Source organism: Girardinichthys multiradiatus, chromosome 20, assembly GCF_021462225.1.
Source record: "Girardinichthys multiradiatus isolate DD_20200921_A chromosome 20, DD_fGirMul_XY1, whole genome shotgun sequence".
NCBI lineage: Eukaryota > Metazoa > Chordata > Actinopteri > Cyprinodontiformes > Goodeidae > Girardinichthys > Girardinichthys multiradiatus.
Genome location: NC_061812.1, coordinates 42,021,892 through 42,040,524, shown reverse-complemented (window position 1 = coordinate 42,040,524; position 18,633 = coordinate 42,021,892). Strand labels below are relative to the sequence as shown.

Genomic DNA, 18,633 nt, shown 5'->3' with positions numbered 1-18,633 from the left:
AATAATAATAAGAAGAAGAAGAAGAAGAAGAAGAAGATTTTTTTTTATTTTTAGCAAAACATTTATTGCTCAACAATTTAACAATAAACTTTTACATAATTAGGACTAAAAAACAATAAGTATTTACATTAACAGTTTGTTATATTTTAGTTCTTGCCGATCAGAAATGGTGCATAAAACACTTTGAAAACCCCACATTTTTAAAAACCCTTCAAATCCCCTGTGGCTCTGTGGAAACAAAACTCCAATCTCAACCTGGCCTTGATGTTATATTTCCACAGAGCCACGGCATCAATTTGAGATCCATCCTGCATTTTTATCCCTCCGAGTCAAATAAATAGCCATTTTTGCTTCTGCAATTAAAACATTTAAAGTCCGGGATTTTAAACTAGTGGCTCTACTGTAATGCACACCGTTGATAAAAATGGAATTGGTAAAAACCACTCCAAAGAGGCTAAAAATTATCGTTAAAAAAAATACAAAACTAGTCAACCGTACACAACCCATAAAAACATGAAACACACTCCCGGACAACTTGCAAAAAGGACACTCATTTAAGACCCCAGGACTGATAACCGATAAAAACGAGTTTGATGCGATAGCGCCATGAAGTATCCTCCACTGAAGATCACCAGTCCGTTTTTTTATTGGAGGCTTGTATAGAGTCCTCCACTGAGGTTTTTGTCCTCTGAGTTTGTCACTCCACACACTGACTGCCCTTTTATGGAGCGTTCTCCTATTCAGAATTTTTGTATAGTATTTGTACAGTAATTTTGGACCTGTTTTACATAAATCCATCCCTGAGTCCATACTTTGCAGGAGAGGACCACTGTCTTCCTCAAAATCTGGATCCAGGAACATGTTCAGGAACGGGACATTCGGGTCAGGCAGGCACTTTTCTGTAACGTGTAGCTGCAGGAGCCGCCTTTCCCCAGCTATCATCTGTTCTTTCGTCTGCTCCAGGAAGCGCCGCACCAGTCTGGCAGACCGGATCCCAATCAGCGAGCCAACTTCCTGGACGTTAGAAAGGTCTGTTCCAGCCACCTGTACCAGTCACCGCAGGGTCACCGTCCCGCACCTGGACAACGCCTGAGCAAGGCCCGGTACGGTGCTGTCATGGACATCCATTCTTGCTCCACACACTAATGGTTCTTCTAAAAGCCAATGCAGAGAATTATGTGTTTGCGACCTGTGCAGTTTAAAAAAAGCACACGATTTAAAAACACACACACCAATAAAACTGAGGCAACCCTTTTAACTTTAAAAGACTAACATCAGTTAAAAACAGAGCAGCATCCAGCCCCAAAAAATTAGCTCGTCTAAGAATGCAGCTGTCTTTGTCCTTCCACACAGCGGATCCTGTCAGGAACTTCTGAAGGAACTGTAAACGAAAAGTAGCTGTTCTGCTGGCCAGGTGGACAAGGCCCTGGCCCCTCTCCTCTCTTGATAAGAACAAGACAGACTGTGGTACCCAATGTAGACCGTTCCAAAAAAGGTTTATCATTTCTGATTGTATTCATGTCATTCTCAGCATTCATGTCTTCCTCCCAGGTCCGAGCGCCAAAGAAATAACCATGTAATTTCTCATCATCAATTGCCATCCCTCTCTTTGTGAGTCTTTTCAGATTAAAATGGAGTTTTGACGAAAATTCTGAATGAAAGACTCACCTTCACTGCCTCCACCTTCTAATGACTCTTCCGTGCGTCTCCCGGCCTTCCAATCAGCATCCTGTCCGTCTGATTCTCCATCCAATCACCTTCTGACGCCTTGCTTTTAAAGGACCTTCTGCCGTGTTCATCTTCGCTTGTCAGCTGAGCTCATCAGCTGTTATGATGTCCGACTACGAGTCTGATGCTCTTTCTGGTCCCGCTCATCTCCCTGATGCGGGTCCTTGCCCTCACTATTCTACTCCAACCCGCAGGAGTCTCCGTTTGGCCTCTTGCCATCCTCCTCCTTCTCCTACCTCGCAGCTCCAAGAAGCCGGTATCTGCCCAGGTTCCGACTTGGATACCTCTCAGCTGGCTCAGCTTGCCGCACTCCTTCCATGTCATGGCTCTCCTTCGCCTCCACCTCCACCCTCACCACTTCCTGCCTCTTCTAGAAAGCGTCTCAGGAAGTCCGCTCATCCTCCAGCTAAGCGTCCTTCTCGGTTCCCGCTGCCACTCCTGGTCCGCCCTCCCCAGTAGCGGGCCCTTCCACCATCCTCTCGCCTCAAGCCGTTCCGTCTCCTTCTTCCCAACTGATACCTCCAGCCTTCTTCGATTCCATCAACGCTCTTCAGGGTTCAATCTCCTCACTCACTCAGTATCTTCAAAGCTTCTCCTCCACTGCTGCCATGTCTGCCACGTCAGCGCTGTCTGCCCCTGCTGGTCTTCCGGGTACTCTGGCTGTTCCTCAGCCCCTCCCTTCAGGTTTTACTCTAGCTGAAGCCCGGCCAGGCTCATCTCTAGGTGAGATGTATTTTTCCTTTTCTATTTATTGCTCCCTTTGTTTTAGCTGTCTGGGCGACAGTTTTCACGTTTTTTCTTTATATATTCAGGTAGATCTTATGTTCCCAAGCACGCCAACGTGTCACCCCGGCTGCGCTCCAAGATCCTGCAAGGGCAATATATTAACTTAGTTTCCCTAATCATGCCTTCCCCTGAAGTTGACCATAAAATTGCCTCTTCAGCAGGTTTCACGGCTATATTTAAATCTGCTGACCCTCGCCTGTCCAAGGATCTTTCCTTCGGTGAGTTTGTAGCTGTCTTCAGTATTTTCAGAGACACTATTTGTTCTGTTTACCCTAACCGCCGAGTCAAGTTCGACGCTCATCTTTCCCTGATCACAGACCTTCATCTCTCTTACGGTCGCACCCTCTTTTACCAGTACCATAAAACCTTTGCCTCCAAAGCTGCCTCCACTCTCGCACGGTCTGGTATTTGCCTAGATTGGTCCGTCTTGGACACAGAAATTCTCATTATGCTCACTCAAGCCTCCGCCTGTTTTCCTGTGGCATGCTCGGTCATCAGAGCTCCCTCTGCCCTTCTCTCCCCTTCTCCTCCAATGCCCCCTTTCGCCCTCCACCGCTCCTCTCATCCGGCCCCCAGCTTCTGGATCGCCGAGGAAGGAAAATCGAGGTCATTAATAATCATCCATTATGTAACAATTTTAATGAAGGTATCTGCTCATTCTCCCCTTGTAATTTTCTTCACATTTGCAGTTTCTGCAGGGACGCTCATCCCAAATTCATCGGTCCTCGCTGCTCATCACTTCCCAGGACCTATTGGGGATTCAAAAATTGATTTCATGTTACCTCTCGACTACTGTTAATGTTTCTGAGTTGGCCCTCCTCCTACAATCCCACCCAGATCGCTCATTCACTGATTTCCTTATATCTGGACTCTCTCAAGGTTTTTTCATAGGCGTTTTCCCCTCTTTTACTCCTATTCTCGTCTGCCATAACCTTCAATCAACTCAGCTAGAACCCGAAATCGTGACTCAACTTCTTCTTAAAGAAACTTCAAAAGGCTACATGATGGGCCCGTTTAAGTCCCCCCCCCCTGGTTACTCAGGGAAGAAACGACTCATTATTGATCTCTCAGCCCCTCATTCCAGCATTAATTCTATCATCTCAAAACCCCTTTTTTCCCTCTGTTATGCTACAGTTGATCATGCCATCGCGATTATTAAGGCTGCGGTGCGTGGTGCTTGGCTCGCTAAAGCCAACGCCACAGACGCATTTAAAATCATGCCGGTTCATCTCTCTCAGTGGCACCTGTTAGGCGTTAAATGGGATTGTCGTTTTTATTTTGCTGTCAGGCTCACATTCGGTTGCAGGAGCAGTCCCTCTTTATTTAACAAGTTATCCGAGGCTCTCTGCTGGATCCTCCTTAATATAGTTAGGATCCCCTCCGTTCTGCACCTCTTAGATGACTTCCTTGTCATTGACTCCCCCTCATCCTCCCCCGGCCCCTCTCTCCCTAAGTTATTTCAGCAGGTTGCCATTCCTCTGTCTGCCGAGAAGACGCTGGGCCCGGCAAAAAGGCTCGAGTTCCTCGGCATTCTGCTGGATTCGGAAGAGATGGTAGCCTCTCTGCCCGAGGATAAGCTGTCTCGCATTCGGGAAGTGTCCCAGTCTCACGTCTCCTCTGTTGTCGTTTCCAAGCGGCAACTTCTGTCTCTCTTAGGCCACCTCATTTTCGCCATGCACATCATTCCCCAGGGATGTTCATTTATTTCCCGTTTGCTAGACCTCGGTAACTCCGTCCACTCCCTGCTTGATTCTGTGACTTTAGATGACAGTTGCCGCTCAGATCTCAGTTTCTGGTTCCGTCTCCTCATCTAGGTTCTTTGGTACTAGTTTGAGACACAGATATTTCACTGGTGTCAGAGAACCAGCTCTCAGTGTCGCTGCTGTCCGACACCTCCTTCCTCTCTGCAGCCAGCTTGCTGACCTGCTTGCCGGCTTGCATAGCAGCTACCACATTCTTTCTTTTGCTTCGCCTCTTCATCGGGGCAGAAGCCTCCAGCTCCATCACCTCCTGTGCTTCACCTGTCTCTCCCTCCACCCCAGCTCCCAACACCATCTCTACACTGTTCTTTCTATCATTCCGACCATCTCCCTCCTCCTCTCCTTTCCCTCCATTATCTCCACACACTAAATACTCCTCATCACCCCTCACCCTCTCCTGCTCTCCCTGCACACTGTCTCTATCCCCCACTTCACTTTCACCCTCACCGCCATTCACCCCATCACCACACAACACCGTGCTCCCATCTTTTCCCACACATAAACTGAAACTCAAAATTGTCTCACTGTCCACTACAGACGCCTCAACAATACCTTCCGCCGGCTCCTCTGCAGCGAGCTCTTCAGCCACCACCGCGGGCTCCTCCGAAACGGCAGCGGGCTTCCCCGCAGCAGCCTCACTAGGAGGGTCCCCCACCTGCTTAGCAGCAGCGGACTGCTGCTTCACTGAACTCGGCGGGGCCGACCCGACCCTGTTAGGACACATTTTTACAATGTGACCTTCCTGACCACAACCAAAACATTTCATGTTAGAAGATGTTGCAAATAGAACATGGTCAAATTCGTCTAATCTGACATGAAAACGCAAGTTAAGTTCCTGTGATGGAAATTCTTGCAGTAAGCATTCCACAGTGTATGACCTTTTTTATCTTATTCCTGTGAACATCTGTGTTAGTGGAGGAAGCTGTAAAAGCCATTATTAGAAGTTTAATGGTTAAAGGCCATTTGTTAGGGTGATGCCTTGGGGAGAGTAGATGGTTGTTCCTAGGTAACCTTGTCACCTCTGAACCCGAGAAGGGTCTGGGGTCATAAAACACAGACTCTTTGAAGTTGAGATAACACTGTCTTGTTCTGGTATAAATACTGTGTCTAAATGGCGTTCGGAGCTCTGTTTCACTGACTAACCTCAGTGACAGAGTCCTTCAAACGCTGAATGCCTTTGAATAAAACTTATAAAGAAAAAGTCCGGATTTTCTCTTGTTATGAGTCAACTTCTACCCACTTTGATAAGAAAATTCCACAACAATTTTAGCGTCACGAACAGGATCTAACGTGCCAGAGGAGACCGCTGGATGGGACACGGACGCCTGGCCAGCCTGAGAGTTGTTCTCAGTCCACTTCCATATTACGGGAGGGGAGTCCGGGTGCCCGCCTGTGGCTTCTAGCTAATTGGATCCGAACTATTTGTCTTCAAATATATCTGGGTGAGAAGTTGCTCTGTATGATATAATGTAAATTATTATTATTATTTTTATTACACATTAACCATTATCTCCTAACTAATTAATTAGGTTCCAGAGTTGCAAGAGGGAGGACATCAGCTGAGGGCCCGGTTACCCTGCAAAGGAATTGCAGGGAGGTTCTCATTGGTAACAATGGGATGAAGCAGAACACAGGGTTTTGTGGGTGGTTTTTAGCAATTTTCTACACTTCATAAAGGAGAAAAGCCAGACAGCAGACGTGCCGCTGAACGGGTAAAAAAAAATGGTTCCGGAACCTTGAGGCATCAGGGGTGTCTCCTTCTTCATACTCTGATTTATAATGTAATGAAAGGAAAAAGTGGGGATGATTGTGTTAAATGTGCTTTAATTTGGAAGATAACATTGGTTTTTTACAGTGTGGAAGTTTAAGTGTAAATAAGTTTTAAAAACAAAAGTTAAAACGTTGCTGAAGGAATGTCTCACCAACAGACCGGGGAAGGGCCTGGGTTGTTTTTTGGACTGATAGAAGACTGTGTGCCATGACAGTCTGACTCTGGAGCGATTTAGAAACTGATGGGGGTAACGTACAAACACACACACATTTGCATAAATCTTTTCCTATTTTCTGCAACGCAGAACGCTTATTAACCGCTGCTCATGGGATGCTTGCTTGACGTTGACAGATATAGCGGGTTAAAATATTATTTTAGGGTTAGAAACGTATCTTTAAAAGGGTGATAACTTAGCTCATTTGATACTTTCCAGTTAATTATTTTAGAGAAACAAGTTCTCTTTCATCGTGGAATATTCAGGGTCAATTATTCTAGTTATTAATAGTTATTAAAAGCAGAGGAAGTTACAACATCTCCAAAACTCAGCAGTAACCATGTGCTTCTATGTTATTCTCAGGACAGATCTCATGAAGGACATTTTTTAAAACCCAGCACATGTGTAAAACCTGATGGGTTTCTCCTTCAGGTATTATTTTCTGTTGTCAGAGTTTGTATTCCATAAATCTAATGGGTAGAGACCTCATTAAAACAGGCTTAGTTCTACTGCAGATGGTCTTCATACAGTCTTTGACACAGTACTTACAGTTTGGTGCAGTTTTTGTCTGCAAGTACTAACTGACGCTTATGGAAGGTACAAATCCATTGTTTTTCACAGCAGCTGCTGGGAAGAGGTTATATTAGGGTTTTCTTCCCTCTTCTGATTCATGCAGCGTGTTGATTTACACTGTAGCTTATATCAGGTCCTGACAAAAACTATGACAGGCTAGGTTCTGCAGTTTCCTTTTTCTCCCTTTGGGGAAGGAAAGGAAACCTGATCAGTTCTGTGTTGCATAGGAGTCTTAAAACACTTGTTGTTTTCTAAGATATAACCAGCTAAAAACTTTGAGAGTAATTGGTTTTGTTAAACACATTTCCCTTGGTAAAACAAACCTTTAAAATGAGAATGAAAAATGGGGTTATTTAGAAAGAATCTGATTGGACAGTTGTACCACACAAAAATTAAACTAATCTCATGTTTCCTAAAAGACTCTGCATGAAAAGGCCTTCAGAACCGTGGAGTTATTTTCCACCACAGTACCAAGATTTTTAAGCATGCTTTTTCTTTATTTTAAAACAGATCTGGGTTTTTGTTTGTTTTGTTTTTGGCTTTTTAGCATAATGTTTGTCTGAAGCTTCTTATGAACTGTGTTAGAAGCAAATATGATCTGCCGTAAATTAGGAGCTGTGAACTAATAATTTTAAATCTGATTATTGTCCAAGCAGAAATAATATATTTAGCCAATCCTTCAATCTCTGCAGAAAGTTAACACCCTTGTTCAATGCAGTAGTACTCAACTTGTGGTTCCTGGACTCCTGAAGCCTGTAAGCCATAGATTTTGGGTCCATAAAATTATAATATTTAATTAAAGGTAGACCAATTACCTATTAAAATAGATCTCAGCCAATGATGAGTTCCAGTCATTTGGTGGCTTTGAAATGCAATAATACTCAAAATTTCTACTCTGGGGAAAACAGATTGGGGTTGAAGAGTTTTGTTTTGGTACCAAGGTTAGGATTTTTATAATGGAATCAAGACAAGTAAAATCCTTCATTTTAGGAAAAGAAAAGAAATAAAGGCCCTCTTAACAGTAAGAGGATGGTCGGCTCAAACTCCAGTCTCCTTGTTTGATTTCTTAGGGTTTAAAGATTAAAAGAATACAGGTCCTTCTCAAAATATTAGCATATTGTGATAAAGTTAATTATTTTCCATAATTTCATGATGAAAATTTAACATTCATATATTTTAGATTCATTGCACACTAACTAAAATATTTCAGGTCTTTTATTGTCTTAATACGGATGATTTTGGCATACAGCTCATGAAAACCCAAAATTCCTATCTCACAAAATTAGCATATCATTAAAAGGGTCTCTAAACGAGCTATGAACCTAATCATCTGAATCAACGAGTTAACTCTAAACACCTGCAAAAGATTCCTGAGGTCTTTAAAACTCCCAGCCTGGTTCATTACTCAAAACCCCAATCATGGGTAAGACTGCCGACCTGACTGCTGTCCAGAAGGCCACTATTGACACCCTCAAGCAAGAGGGTAAGACACAGAAAGAAATTTCTGAACGAATAGGCTGTTCCCAGAGTGCTGTATCAAGGCACCTCAGTGGGAAGTCTGTGGGAAGGAAAAAGTGTGGCAGAAAACGCTGCACAACGAGAAGAGGTGACCGGACCCTGAGGAAGATTGTGGAGAAGGGCCGATTCCAGACCTTGGGGGACCAGCGGAAGCAGTGAACTGAGTCTGGAGTAGAAACATCCAGAGCCACCGTGCACAGGCGTGTGCAGGAAATGGGCTACAGGTGCCGCATTCCCCAGAAACAGCGGCAGAAGCGCCTGACCTGGGCTACAGAGAAGCAGCACTGGACTGTTGCTCAGTGGTCCAAAGTACTTTTTTCGGATGAAAGCAAATTCTGCATGTCATTCGGAAATCAAGGTGCCAGAGTCTGGAGGAAGACTGGGGAGAAGGAAATGCCAAAATGCCAGAAGTCCAGTGTCAAGTACCCACAGTCAGTGATGGTCTGTGGTGCCGTGTCAGCTGCTGGTGTTGGTCCATTGTGTTTTATCAAGGGCAGGGTCAATGCAGCTAGCTATCAGGAGATTTTGGAGCACTTCATGCTTCCATCTGCTGAAAAGCTTTATGGAGATGAAGATTTCATTTTTCAGCACGACCTGGCACCTGCTCACAGTGCCAAAACCACTGGTAAATGGTTTACTGACCATGGTATCACTGTGCTCAATTGGCCTGCCAACTCTCCTGACCTGAACCCCATAGAGAATCTGTGGGATATTGTGAAGAGAACTTTGAGAGACTCAAGACCCAACACTCTGGATGAGCTAAAGGCCGCTATCGAAGCATCCTGGGCCTCCATAAGACCTCAGCAGTGCCACAGGCTGATTGCCTCCATGCCACGCCGCATTGAAGCAGTCATTTCTGCAAAAGGATTCCCGACCAAGTATTGAGTGCATAACTGTACATGATTATTTGAAGGTTGACGTTTTTTGTATTAAAAACACTTTTCTTTTATTGGTCGGGTGAAATATGCTAATTTTGTGAGATAGGAATTTTGGGTTTTCATGAGCTGTATGCCAAAATCATCCGTATTAAGACAATAAAAGACCTGAAATATTTCAGTTAGTGTGCAATGAATCTAAAATATATGAATGTTAAATTTTCATCATGACATTATGGAAAATAATGAACTTTATCACAATATGCTAATATTTTGAGAAGGACCTGTACATAGGAGTAGAAAGGTACTCAAGGTGATTTCAGATTACTAAGAGATAAAATATTGGAACACTTATCAGCATTTGGATTATTAAAGAGGGGTTCTAGTAATTTTTCTAATGTTTCTCCCCAACTCAAAATTTAAATAGGCCAAATTAAAGAAAATGATGTTCTTGTTTGTTGGATGTTTGGAGACAAGCTTCTTATCTTAATTTCTGATTAAGTCAAACACTGCAATTTTGTTTAGTTTGGGTATACCATAAAAATGTCAATGCCGACTTTTCTAATTTCCCCTCGGGGATCAATAAAGTATCTTTGAATTTGAATTGAATTAAATTAAAATACTTCTTTGCATTTAACCTGAAATTCTGCAATGCAGCTGCGATCAGATTGAGCCAAACAAAAAGAGAATTATAACAATAACTCTCAGGATAGTAGTTATTATTATTACAGAGTTACAGTACAAAGAATTAGCAAAAGGTTTCAGCATCAGTAAATATGGATTTATTTAAGAGAAAACTGTTGCTGCGCTTCTAAATACTTTGAGATCTTTTTGGACTATGTGCTCTGATTTTTAAAAAAGGATCCTGAAGATTGTCATAACAAAATTGATCAATTATAGCAGTAAAAGATATGGTTGAGAAAACATATTCTGAAAAGAGATTGTTAAACATTTATTTTAATTCTTGAAGCTTCAAATTTGGCCATTTGTTTGTCTTTGATGTTTTTTCTTTGTTTTGATGGAATGAATGTATGTTTATATGTTGCATGAAACAATAATCCATGTTTAGAATAATGTTTCTAAATCCTAGATTGATTAAACTTTGAATTTTCAGGAGAGTTAAGAAGCAGCTTGTTTCTGAGGTAGGTGTATGTTAACAGTTTTGCAGTTTAAGGTTCACTAAGATGGGTTGGAATGAAGAAACTGTGGGTCCGCCCATAGTGCCCATTAGAGGTTGGTTCTTCCTGACTCCGCCCACCTACCAGGTTGGTTCATGCCTTTGCTTCCATGGTAACTCAGCACCTCCCTTCCTGAGTTTTAACACTGTTTAAGAGACAATAGAATCAAAATGCTTGTAGTGATTGTTGCCTTAATTTTTTTGGATATAGGATGACTTTTAGATTATGTGTTTTACTATTAAAAGGTTAATGAAATAGTTTAAACTAGTTTGCAGAATCATTGGTAATTTATTAGATTGAAAGTTTTCCCTGGTGCCATTAAGCTAACTGACAGTTCAAGATATGCCAAAAGTAAGGAATATATTTTTGATAAAGAATCAGAGTCATGACTTCATACTTGGTGGGAATTATTTATTAGATTCGAATTTGTAGGGTTTATGCATCTGAATTACATTAGATGTCCATTAATCTAATACTCATCTTTATACAAGACAAATCAGGATGATATGTGACTAATTTCTAAGTGAGACATTGATGAACTGAATAATTAAAGTTTGTGTTTTGTTGTTAATGGAACTGAATTGCAGTTAAAAACATCTGGATTTTCTTTATGTTGCTTTCATTAAATTCATAGTGACACATAGTTATGTCAGAATTCATCTCTTTGGTTCTAGGTTATGTGATCTTGGTTACTAGAACATTTTTGTACAAACGTTTTGCTGGATTGTCGCATGGGTTGGACCCTGCGCCATGAGAGGGGAATGTCAGAATAAAGCAACATGGGGTTCCAAAAGTTGTAGCATTCATGGAAAAAAAAAGGGTAGCTCATACCTCCAGTGAGGACTTAGTGACAATGCGAGAGAGACGTTGTACTTTGTTTATATAAATGGTGCATAGCTCCCTAAGACCACATTCTGAAAACCTCTCTGAAAGTATGCTGTTGATTATTTTGTGAAATTTTACATCTCCACACATTAGACCATTTTTGAAATTATTTTTGGGTATTCTGAAACTATGGAAATAATGACCTGTAATCAGGCCTTCCTCAAACATCCTGTCACATTTTTGATATTCAGAATATTTAGCTGATGGTCACTGCTAGTATATCAGGTGAAGTCTGAAGATCAATTATTTTGATTTTGTTGGATGTTCTGATGAAGTTCATATAGTTAAGCACTTAGGGTTGAGAATGGGACTTTGAATTGAAAATTAGCCAAGTGTTGTGAAGGCCCTGTTCTCACTTATATGAGATTGAGACAAAGGACACAGGCAAATCTCAGTCCTTTTGAAGTGCTGTGTGGCAGGTCTCCTAATTTGGACATGGGGATATTGCCAAGATCATTTTCTCCCACATCTTTGTGTGAAGATAGGATGTTGTTTTACTGTCAAAACCTGTCCACTGTGTTTTCTCAAGTTTCACAGATGGTGAAGGCTGCATTACCAGAAACAGCCACTTCCACCCTCCAGTCCTTTATCCCTGGCGACTGGATTCTGGTCAGAGAATTTAGGAGAAAACACAGGAAGTCCGGGGCTGGAATGGCCCATATCAGATCGTACTAGACACCCAGGAAAGCTGCAGGAAAGCTCCAGCTCCTCCAGCGTCATCTGGCTTCCAGGACAAGTCATCTTCCAACTGGATCATCCACGGCCTGAAAGGTGTGAGGACAGCGGACCACCACAAGACAAAGAACTGTAAGCTGATCACTGGCGAGTGATTGAAGAGGTGGTTGAAGAACATTGTTCTTACAAGGGCACAATAATCCCTTGGGCAGTGCAACGTTATTTCAGAATCTACTTAAGGCCATCGCATTGCCTGAAAGTTAGAAATCATAAGGTCATTTGCCTCACTGCACACACACCACAGTGAGAGACACATAGGAAACATACAGGGAAGACCTCTGCACATTGCACATAACCTTTCTCTGGATGATGGACTGGCGACGTCTGCAACAGAGAGACAGTCAAATATGCGCCATGATGCTTATTCTCCTTAATTTCTTAATATTTGGTGGCTACTAGGGGCTCCTTTGCCTGGACAGTGAGGGTCAGCAAAATTATTTTCTCTCACTTTGACAGCGAAACTGACTCTGAGGAGGAAATCTCGGATGCTTTTATCTAACTTTTATGGTTATTGCTTGATATCTATCATTATGGTATTATTACAAATTTGAATGTGTTCATTTCCACTGTTGTTTAGTTGGACTATGGAAGCTTAACTTCCAGCAGGTTAGAGTTCCTGTTTCTAAATATATTTCTAGAGGAGCTTCCTACGACCACCCACCTGTACCAGACTGGTAACAAGGCAGCTTGAAGCCACTCAGGAGAGACAGCAGGATTTTTTTTTGTTTTGTTTTTTAAGTTTGTTTATAATTTGTTTTCTTTGGAAAAAACTGTTTGCTTTCAGTATCAGAAGAAAGGACATACCACTTCAAGGTCACGATGCAGCTATATGGAAGGTGGTCTGTTCTGATGCTAATGATTGATATTGCAAGTATTTTTATAACTCTTGTGTTCATTTTGGGAAAGGTACAGCAAAGACAATGTGTGGTTAATCTGACTAATAATACTCATCAGCAGATTCGAAGAGAGATTCATCACTTTCCTGACTACTATGATCATACTGATAATGTTTGGTGGCAACTGATGCATCAAAACTATGAGGAATTATACTGTACGGGAAAGCAGAAATGTTAGTACATTTTCTAGTGGGAACTCTTTATAGAATTCGGGGTAATAGATTATATATCCAGATATTTGTATTACACAGGAGGAAAGTACACCTTATTTCCTTGGGAAGACAGTAGGTTGCGAAGCTATTATATCTGTTTTATGTGCTTTAATCAAAAGACATAAATTTGAGTCATGTCCTATCAGAACTGATCCTTTTACTATTTCAGAATCTTTGGCTCCAGATCCCTTTGTGTTAACTCTTCATTTTACAGCATTACCGGATGGAGGTTAGTTGTATGGCCAGGCAGGTAAATTAACCAGGGTTTTTGTTACTTTTCCTTTATGAGATGGGTACTCATGTCCTCAGAACATGGGTTGGATGTGTGGAAATAGATTATATCTGTATCTGCCTGCTACTTGGTCTGGAGTATGTTATCTAGCTCACTTACTACCTACAGTCACAACTTATACTTCAATCAGCCTAAGCTATTAGAACGATGAGTTTGCAAATAGAATGGCTTTGGATTATGTGTTAGCTGAGAGGGGTGATGGTTTTGAAGAATTTTCCTTTAGTTGTGATTATCTTGTAATCAGAAGAAAGGAGTGTGATGGAAATTCTTGCAGTAAGCATTCCACAGTGTATCACCTTTTTTATCTTACTCCTGTGAACATCTGTGTTAGTGGAGGAAGCTGTAAAAGCCATTATCAGAAGTTTAATGGTTAAGGCCATTTGTTAGGGTGATGCCTCGGGGAGAGTAGATGGTTGTTCCTAGGTAACCTTGTCACCTCTGAACCCGAGAAGGGTCTGGGGTCATAAAACACAGACTCTTTGAAGTTGAGATAACACTGTCATGTTCTGGTATAAATACTGTGTGTAAATGGCGTTCGGAGCTCTGTTTCACTGACTAACCTCAGTGACAGAGTCATTCAAACGCTGAATGCCTTTGAATAAAACTTATAAAGACAAAGTCCGGATTTTCTCTTGTTATGAGTCAACTTCTACCCACTTTGATAAGAAAATTCCACAACATTCCTCATCACGTCGATCCAATATCATAAACAATTGTCTCCTGCGAGAAATTACATGTTTTAACAAAGGTGATTTACACCCTGACGGAACTTTTCTGATGGGTGACACCACCTTACTGTGCCGAGACAGCTCTTTTATCAAAAAATCATCACCAATGAAAGGAGGCACATTTGATAGTGTTACTTTGGTTGCCGGTAGCGTGAGCGGCGACACCTGTAGAAACAGACCATCCACAGAAACGCCCGCTTCCACTAACTGTTGAGCTTGCTCTACTTTCTCTACAAACAAAACCACAGCCCCATTCATGCGAGCTGCTGACCTGATTGACCCATGTCCAATCACCTCCCCCACAGCCAAACACACTTCTTCCACGCTGCACGGAGAACCAGCACCCACCTTGATGCCGTTCTTCTGCGTCAGCGTGGAGAAACCTCCTGTGCCACCACTCACCATGGCGTCCTAAGACGTCGACCAGTCAGGAAGAGACCCTGACGGTCACACCCGAACTACAAACACCAAAACACCACCAAACAAAAATCAATTAAACAGTCAATATAAACAACACCCAGTGAAACAGTTTAGAATAAACACCCAAAAAGAAAGAAACAAAAGACACTCTCACTCTCGCTCTTCCTCCGCTCTTCCACTCAAAATCCTCTTACACGAGGAAGAAGAAGAAGAAGAAGAAAACCATAACAAGAAATAGGAAAGCATCCACAAAAGGAACTAGGTGCGAGGGGAGAGAAAACAACAAACACTAGGAGGCAGTAGAAGGAAATAAACAAACAACCATGACTAGAAAACCAAACTAAAGTCAAAACACAAACCCCAACAAAGTCCAAAATGTCGCACCACAACAAGTTCTTAACCCATTTTTGGTAGTTTCTGCAATCTCCTTAGATTTTTTTTCTGCTTGATGCATGCCAATGACTTGACCCGTCTGACACAGACTGACATTTTTTACACGACCATGGTTGTTTAAGAAATGAGAAGCAACTCGTTGCCCCAGTTGGGGTTAAATAACTTGTTGCCAGCTGAAACATAATCGCCCATGCAGTAATTATCCAATGGGAGGCTTGTACCTTTTTGCGTAGTTAAATCCAGGTTAAAGCCAGGCAGTTTATTTCTGGGTCATTTCGGTGCCCTTGTAGCCTTTCTAAAAAAAAGTCCCATTCATTATCTTCATCCTTCTGCCTCATTAAAGCACCTCATGTGAATAAATTTTTTTTTTACCTCTAACTTTTAAGTACAAATGGCTTCTTGGGAGTTTTGACATAAAAGTTTTCTTTAAAGGGGCTCTGATTAAAGTTGCAATGCAGCATATCAGGTTTGCTGTTTCAGCCTTTGGAGGACCAGCAGAGAAACATGGACATGAACTAACTAGGGCACCAAAACACGTGTAAGAGCAACAGAGAGGAAGTACATGAGGACACAGAAAGCTGCCTCCATCACAGCAAGAGTAGGGTTAGATCAGAATAAAGATTGTGGTAAAGGTTTTTAAAAAGTGGGTGCCTACATAATGAAGTTAATTATTCGTGTCTGGCAGTCTCCTTTTTCACTGTGTGTCTCACTGGGCTTGTGATTCATGTCTTTCTTGTATTGAAGAAATCACTGAGTCCTGAGGTGCTTTTTTAGCAGTGTGCTAAGAGCAGAAGCATGGCAGCTTTGGCAGAGCTCTAATAGTTACCATCCTCCTCTCCTTAGCCCTCGTCAAATCCCAGTTTAGTGAACTATCCTGCCAGTCGGTGTCAGCGCAGCCCTCACAAAACACACATTTCTAAAGGATATACTATATCTCTCATTTGTCAGACAGCACCGAAGAAAGGGGTTTTGTTCCATGCCAGGAACATTAAACCATTAAGGAGCCTTTAAAGAACAATCATGCCTTTTGTGTCATCATTCATTCCAAACACTGCACTCTGTCTGACTCACATTGCTGCATTATCTGTGAATAAGAAAATACTGCAGTGGCTACTACAGTATTTGGGTGAATGCATTCAACACTACCCATTTATTTTTCACAGCCCAAGTCATAGCATCTCTATAGCAATATTTCAAAGCAGCAAAACCATGCGTTTGACCCTCCACAGGACATATTTTAGCCCAGTTCCTTGCAGCAGCTCAGAAGAAGAGGTGAAATTACTAAACTTTAACCAGTTAAAGCCACAGTTGTACCATAATTATCATAGATATCTTTGGTGGTTTGATAATGTTTTTGTAACAATAGCCATAGCAGAAATATCCTATAAGTTTAGTGCTCACTAAAAGAGGTTATTTGCTGCGTTTTTCAAATGGATTAGCTGTACATATTGCACATATGCAGTTGAGTCTCATCAATTATTGAAGTGACTCAAACCAGCAGATTAGCTGACTCTGCCACAACTGCTTGAATAGTAATAGTAGGCTGTACTTACTTTGCCAGAGGCCATTTTAACTCTGCTGTGTGGATATTTTATTTAATGTAGTGTATCACATAAAAAAAGCAATAAACTCCATTCCTTAGCAGCCACCAGCTAATCATGAGCCTCCTTCTCACACTGGTGTTCAACATTGATAATTCAAGCAAAACAGTCCCAGTGCTAAAACCTGGGCTGGTGCTGGGAATCGATCACTCACGATTTCTGGAAAAGAACAGTTTATAGAAATCCACAGCAGAGATGCTACATCATTCACCATCACCTCCTTTGATAAAGTGTTCAACTTTTCTGACAATAAAAAATGTTGCAAAGGGATTTTAAGTGATAACACAAATTAGTGCATAACTGTGAAGTGGGAGAAAAAAATCAAATATAGTTTTAAACAACAGCAGAGACATTCATGATACCATTAGCATCAATATCAATATAAACACCTATCCTTGAACTGCCACCATAATGTGGTGGAGGGGTTTGACTGCGCGAATGATCCTAGAGGCTATGTTGTCTGGGGCTTAAATGCTCCTGGTAGGGTCTCCAATGGCAAACAGGCTCTGGGTGACAGGCCAGACAATTAGCGGTGGAAGACACCTTCATGAGGACCACACAATCGAGGCATGTAACGTCGCCCGGTTCGGGTGCGGTCCCACCCTGAAGCCAGGCCTGGGGTCGGGACTCGTCGGAGAGCACATGGTGGCCGGGTTGCTCCTCACGGGACCTGGCCGGGCCAAGCCTGAATTGAAGACACGAGGCCATCACCCAGCGGGCCCACCACCTGCAGGGGGAACAATGAGGGAACGGTGCAAAGAGGATCGGGCAGCGGACGAAGGTGGAGACCTCGGCGGCCCCATCTCCAGATGCTTACGCTGGCTCTAGGGATGTGGAATGTCACCTCACTGGGGGCAAAGAAGCCTGAGCTTGTTCGGGAGGCCGAGAGTGTAAGGATTATGGTTATTAATTAATTAATATTTATATATCAAGAATCATAATTTAAAATCATAATAAATAATAAATAATAAAAAAATTAATTTCTTAACCAAAAATAGTTACTTACGAAAAGAAATCGGAGATGTCTTCTGGTGTTGTGATTATGGGCTCAAAGCTATTTAATAATTACAATTAGCTATTCATCATTAATAAGTGTTAATAATTATTAACCAAAACCACAAAATGTCACTTTTTATTCAACCGCTTCACCGAAGGTGGGGGAACTTCGACCTTGCTTTGACAGATAAATCACTCTTGCATGAAATAAATACAAACACTTCTCTTAATTATATATATGAAGATTTATTGAAGCCAAATAATTCTGATATACCATTATTCTGGTCCAAAACCTTTCACCTAACTAACAAGCACTATTCTACACAAAGGGAATAAAAATGACTCCCTAACAATTATAATAAAATAAAAATATATGCGCATTGAGTGTCTATGAAGATCAAACCAGCAATTTTATGGACAAAATGTGTAATTTGGGTTAAATGGAAAGAGAAGTCCTCCTGGTGTGCTGATGTCTCGATTGCAGCGATCAGCTGTTAAAACGGTGGGGCCACGCCCCTTTAGCCTCTAGCAGCTGATTGCCCAAATCTCGAACAAAGAGTCATAAAACTCTGAGGGGGGAACTCAGTGGAAAAGCTCCAGTAATAAAACTGGAACAAAGGAGTGGTCAGGCGAGGCCCAGACCGCAGTTGTTTTGAATGAAAACCTTTTAAAAGTCCAACTTCTAACTGATTTGGGATCAGCTGGACAAAACATGAACACGCACGATTCAGCAGCGCTTGCACAGCAAATCAAAACAGCTCAGCATAAAACACTTCAATCAGTATTGCATGCAACAAGTTGATACCTGGGATTAACTACTGGTGATTCTAAATCATCTTAACTATGCCTTAACCTGTCCAGACTTCTAAATGTAGCTATCTAATATATTATGAAAAGAACGAAATTACTTTGACGTTGATTTCTTCTCTCCACCGGTTGAGGAGAGATCAGGTCTGAAGAAAAACGAGGGAGGGGGATCATGCGTCCGTAATCAACTCAAGAAAAAAACTGTAAACTTCTCATCCGTCCAGGAGGGGAAAATAAGAAGAACCGTTTAGTTGACTGAATCAGC

At 41.9% G+C, this 18,633-nt stretch overlaps 2 protein-coding genes across 2 annotated transcripts in view; one reads left to right on the top strand and one right to left on the bottom strand.

The window, feature by feature from the left end:
- The window catches only part of LOC124857283 (caM kinase-like vesicle-associated protein), a 109,750-nt gene that overhangs the window by 30,865 nt on the left and 60,252 nt on the right, over positions 1 to 18,633 (bottom strand). The window lies entirely within an intron of this gene.
- LOC124856550 lies at positions 162 to 4,328 on the top strand. Its single transcript, XM_047347086.1, has one exon. It carries the CDS (start codon positions 3,516 to 3,518, stop codon positions 4,326 to 4,328), a length of 813 nt encoding a protein of 270 aa, XP_047203042.1. The 5' UTR covers positions 162 to 3,515.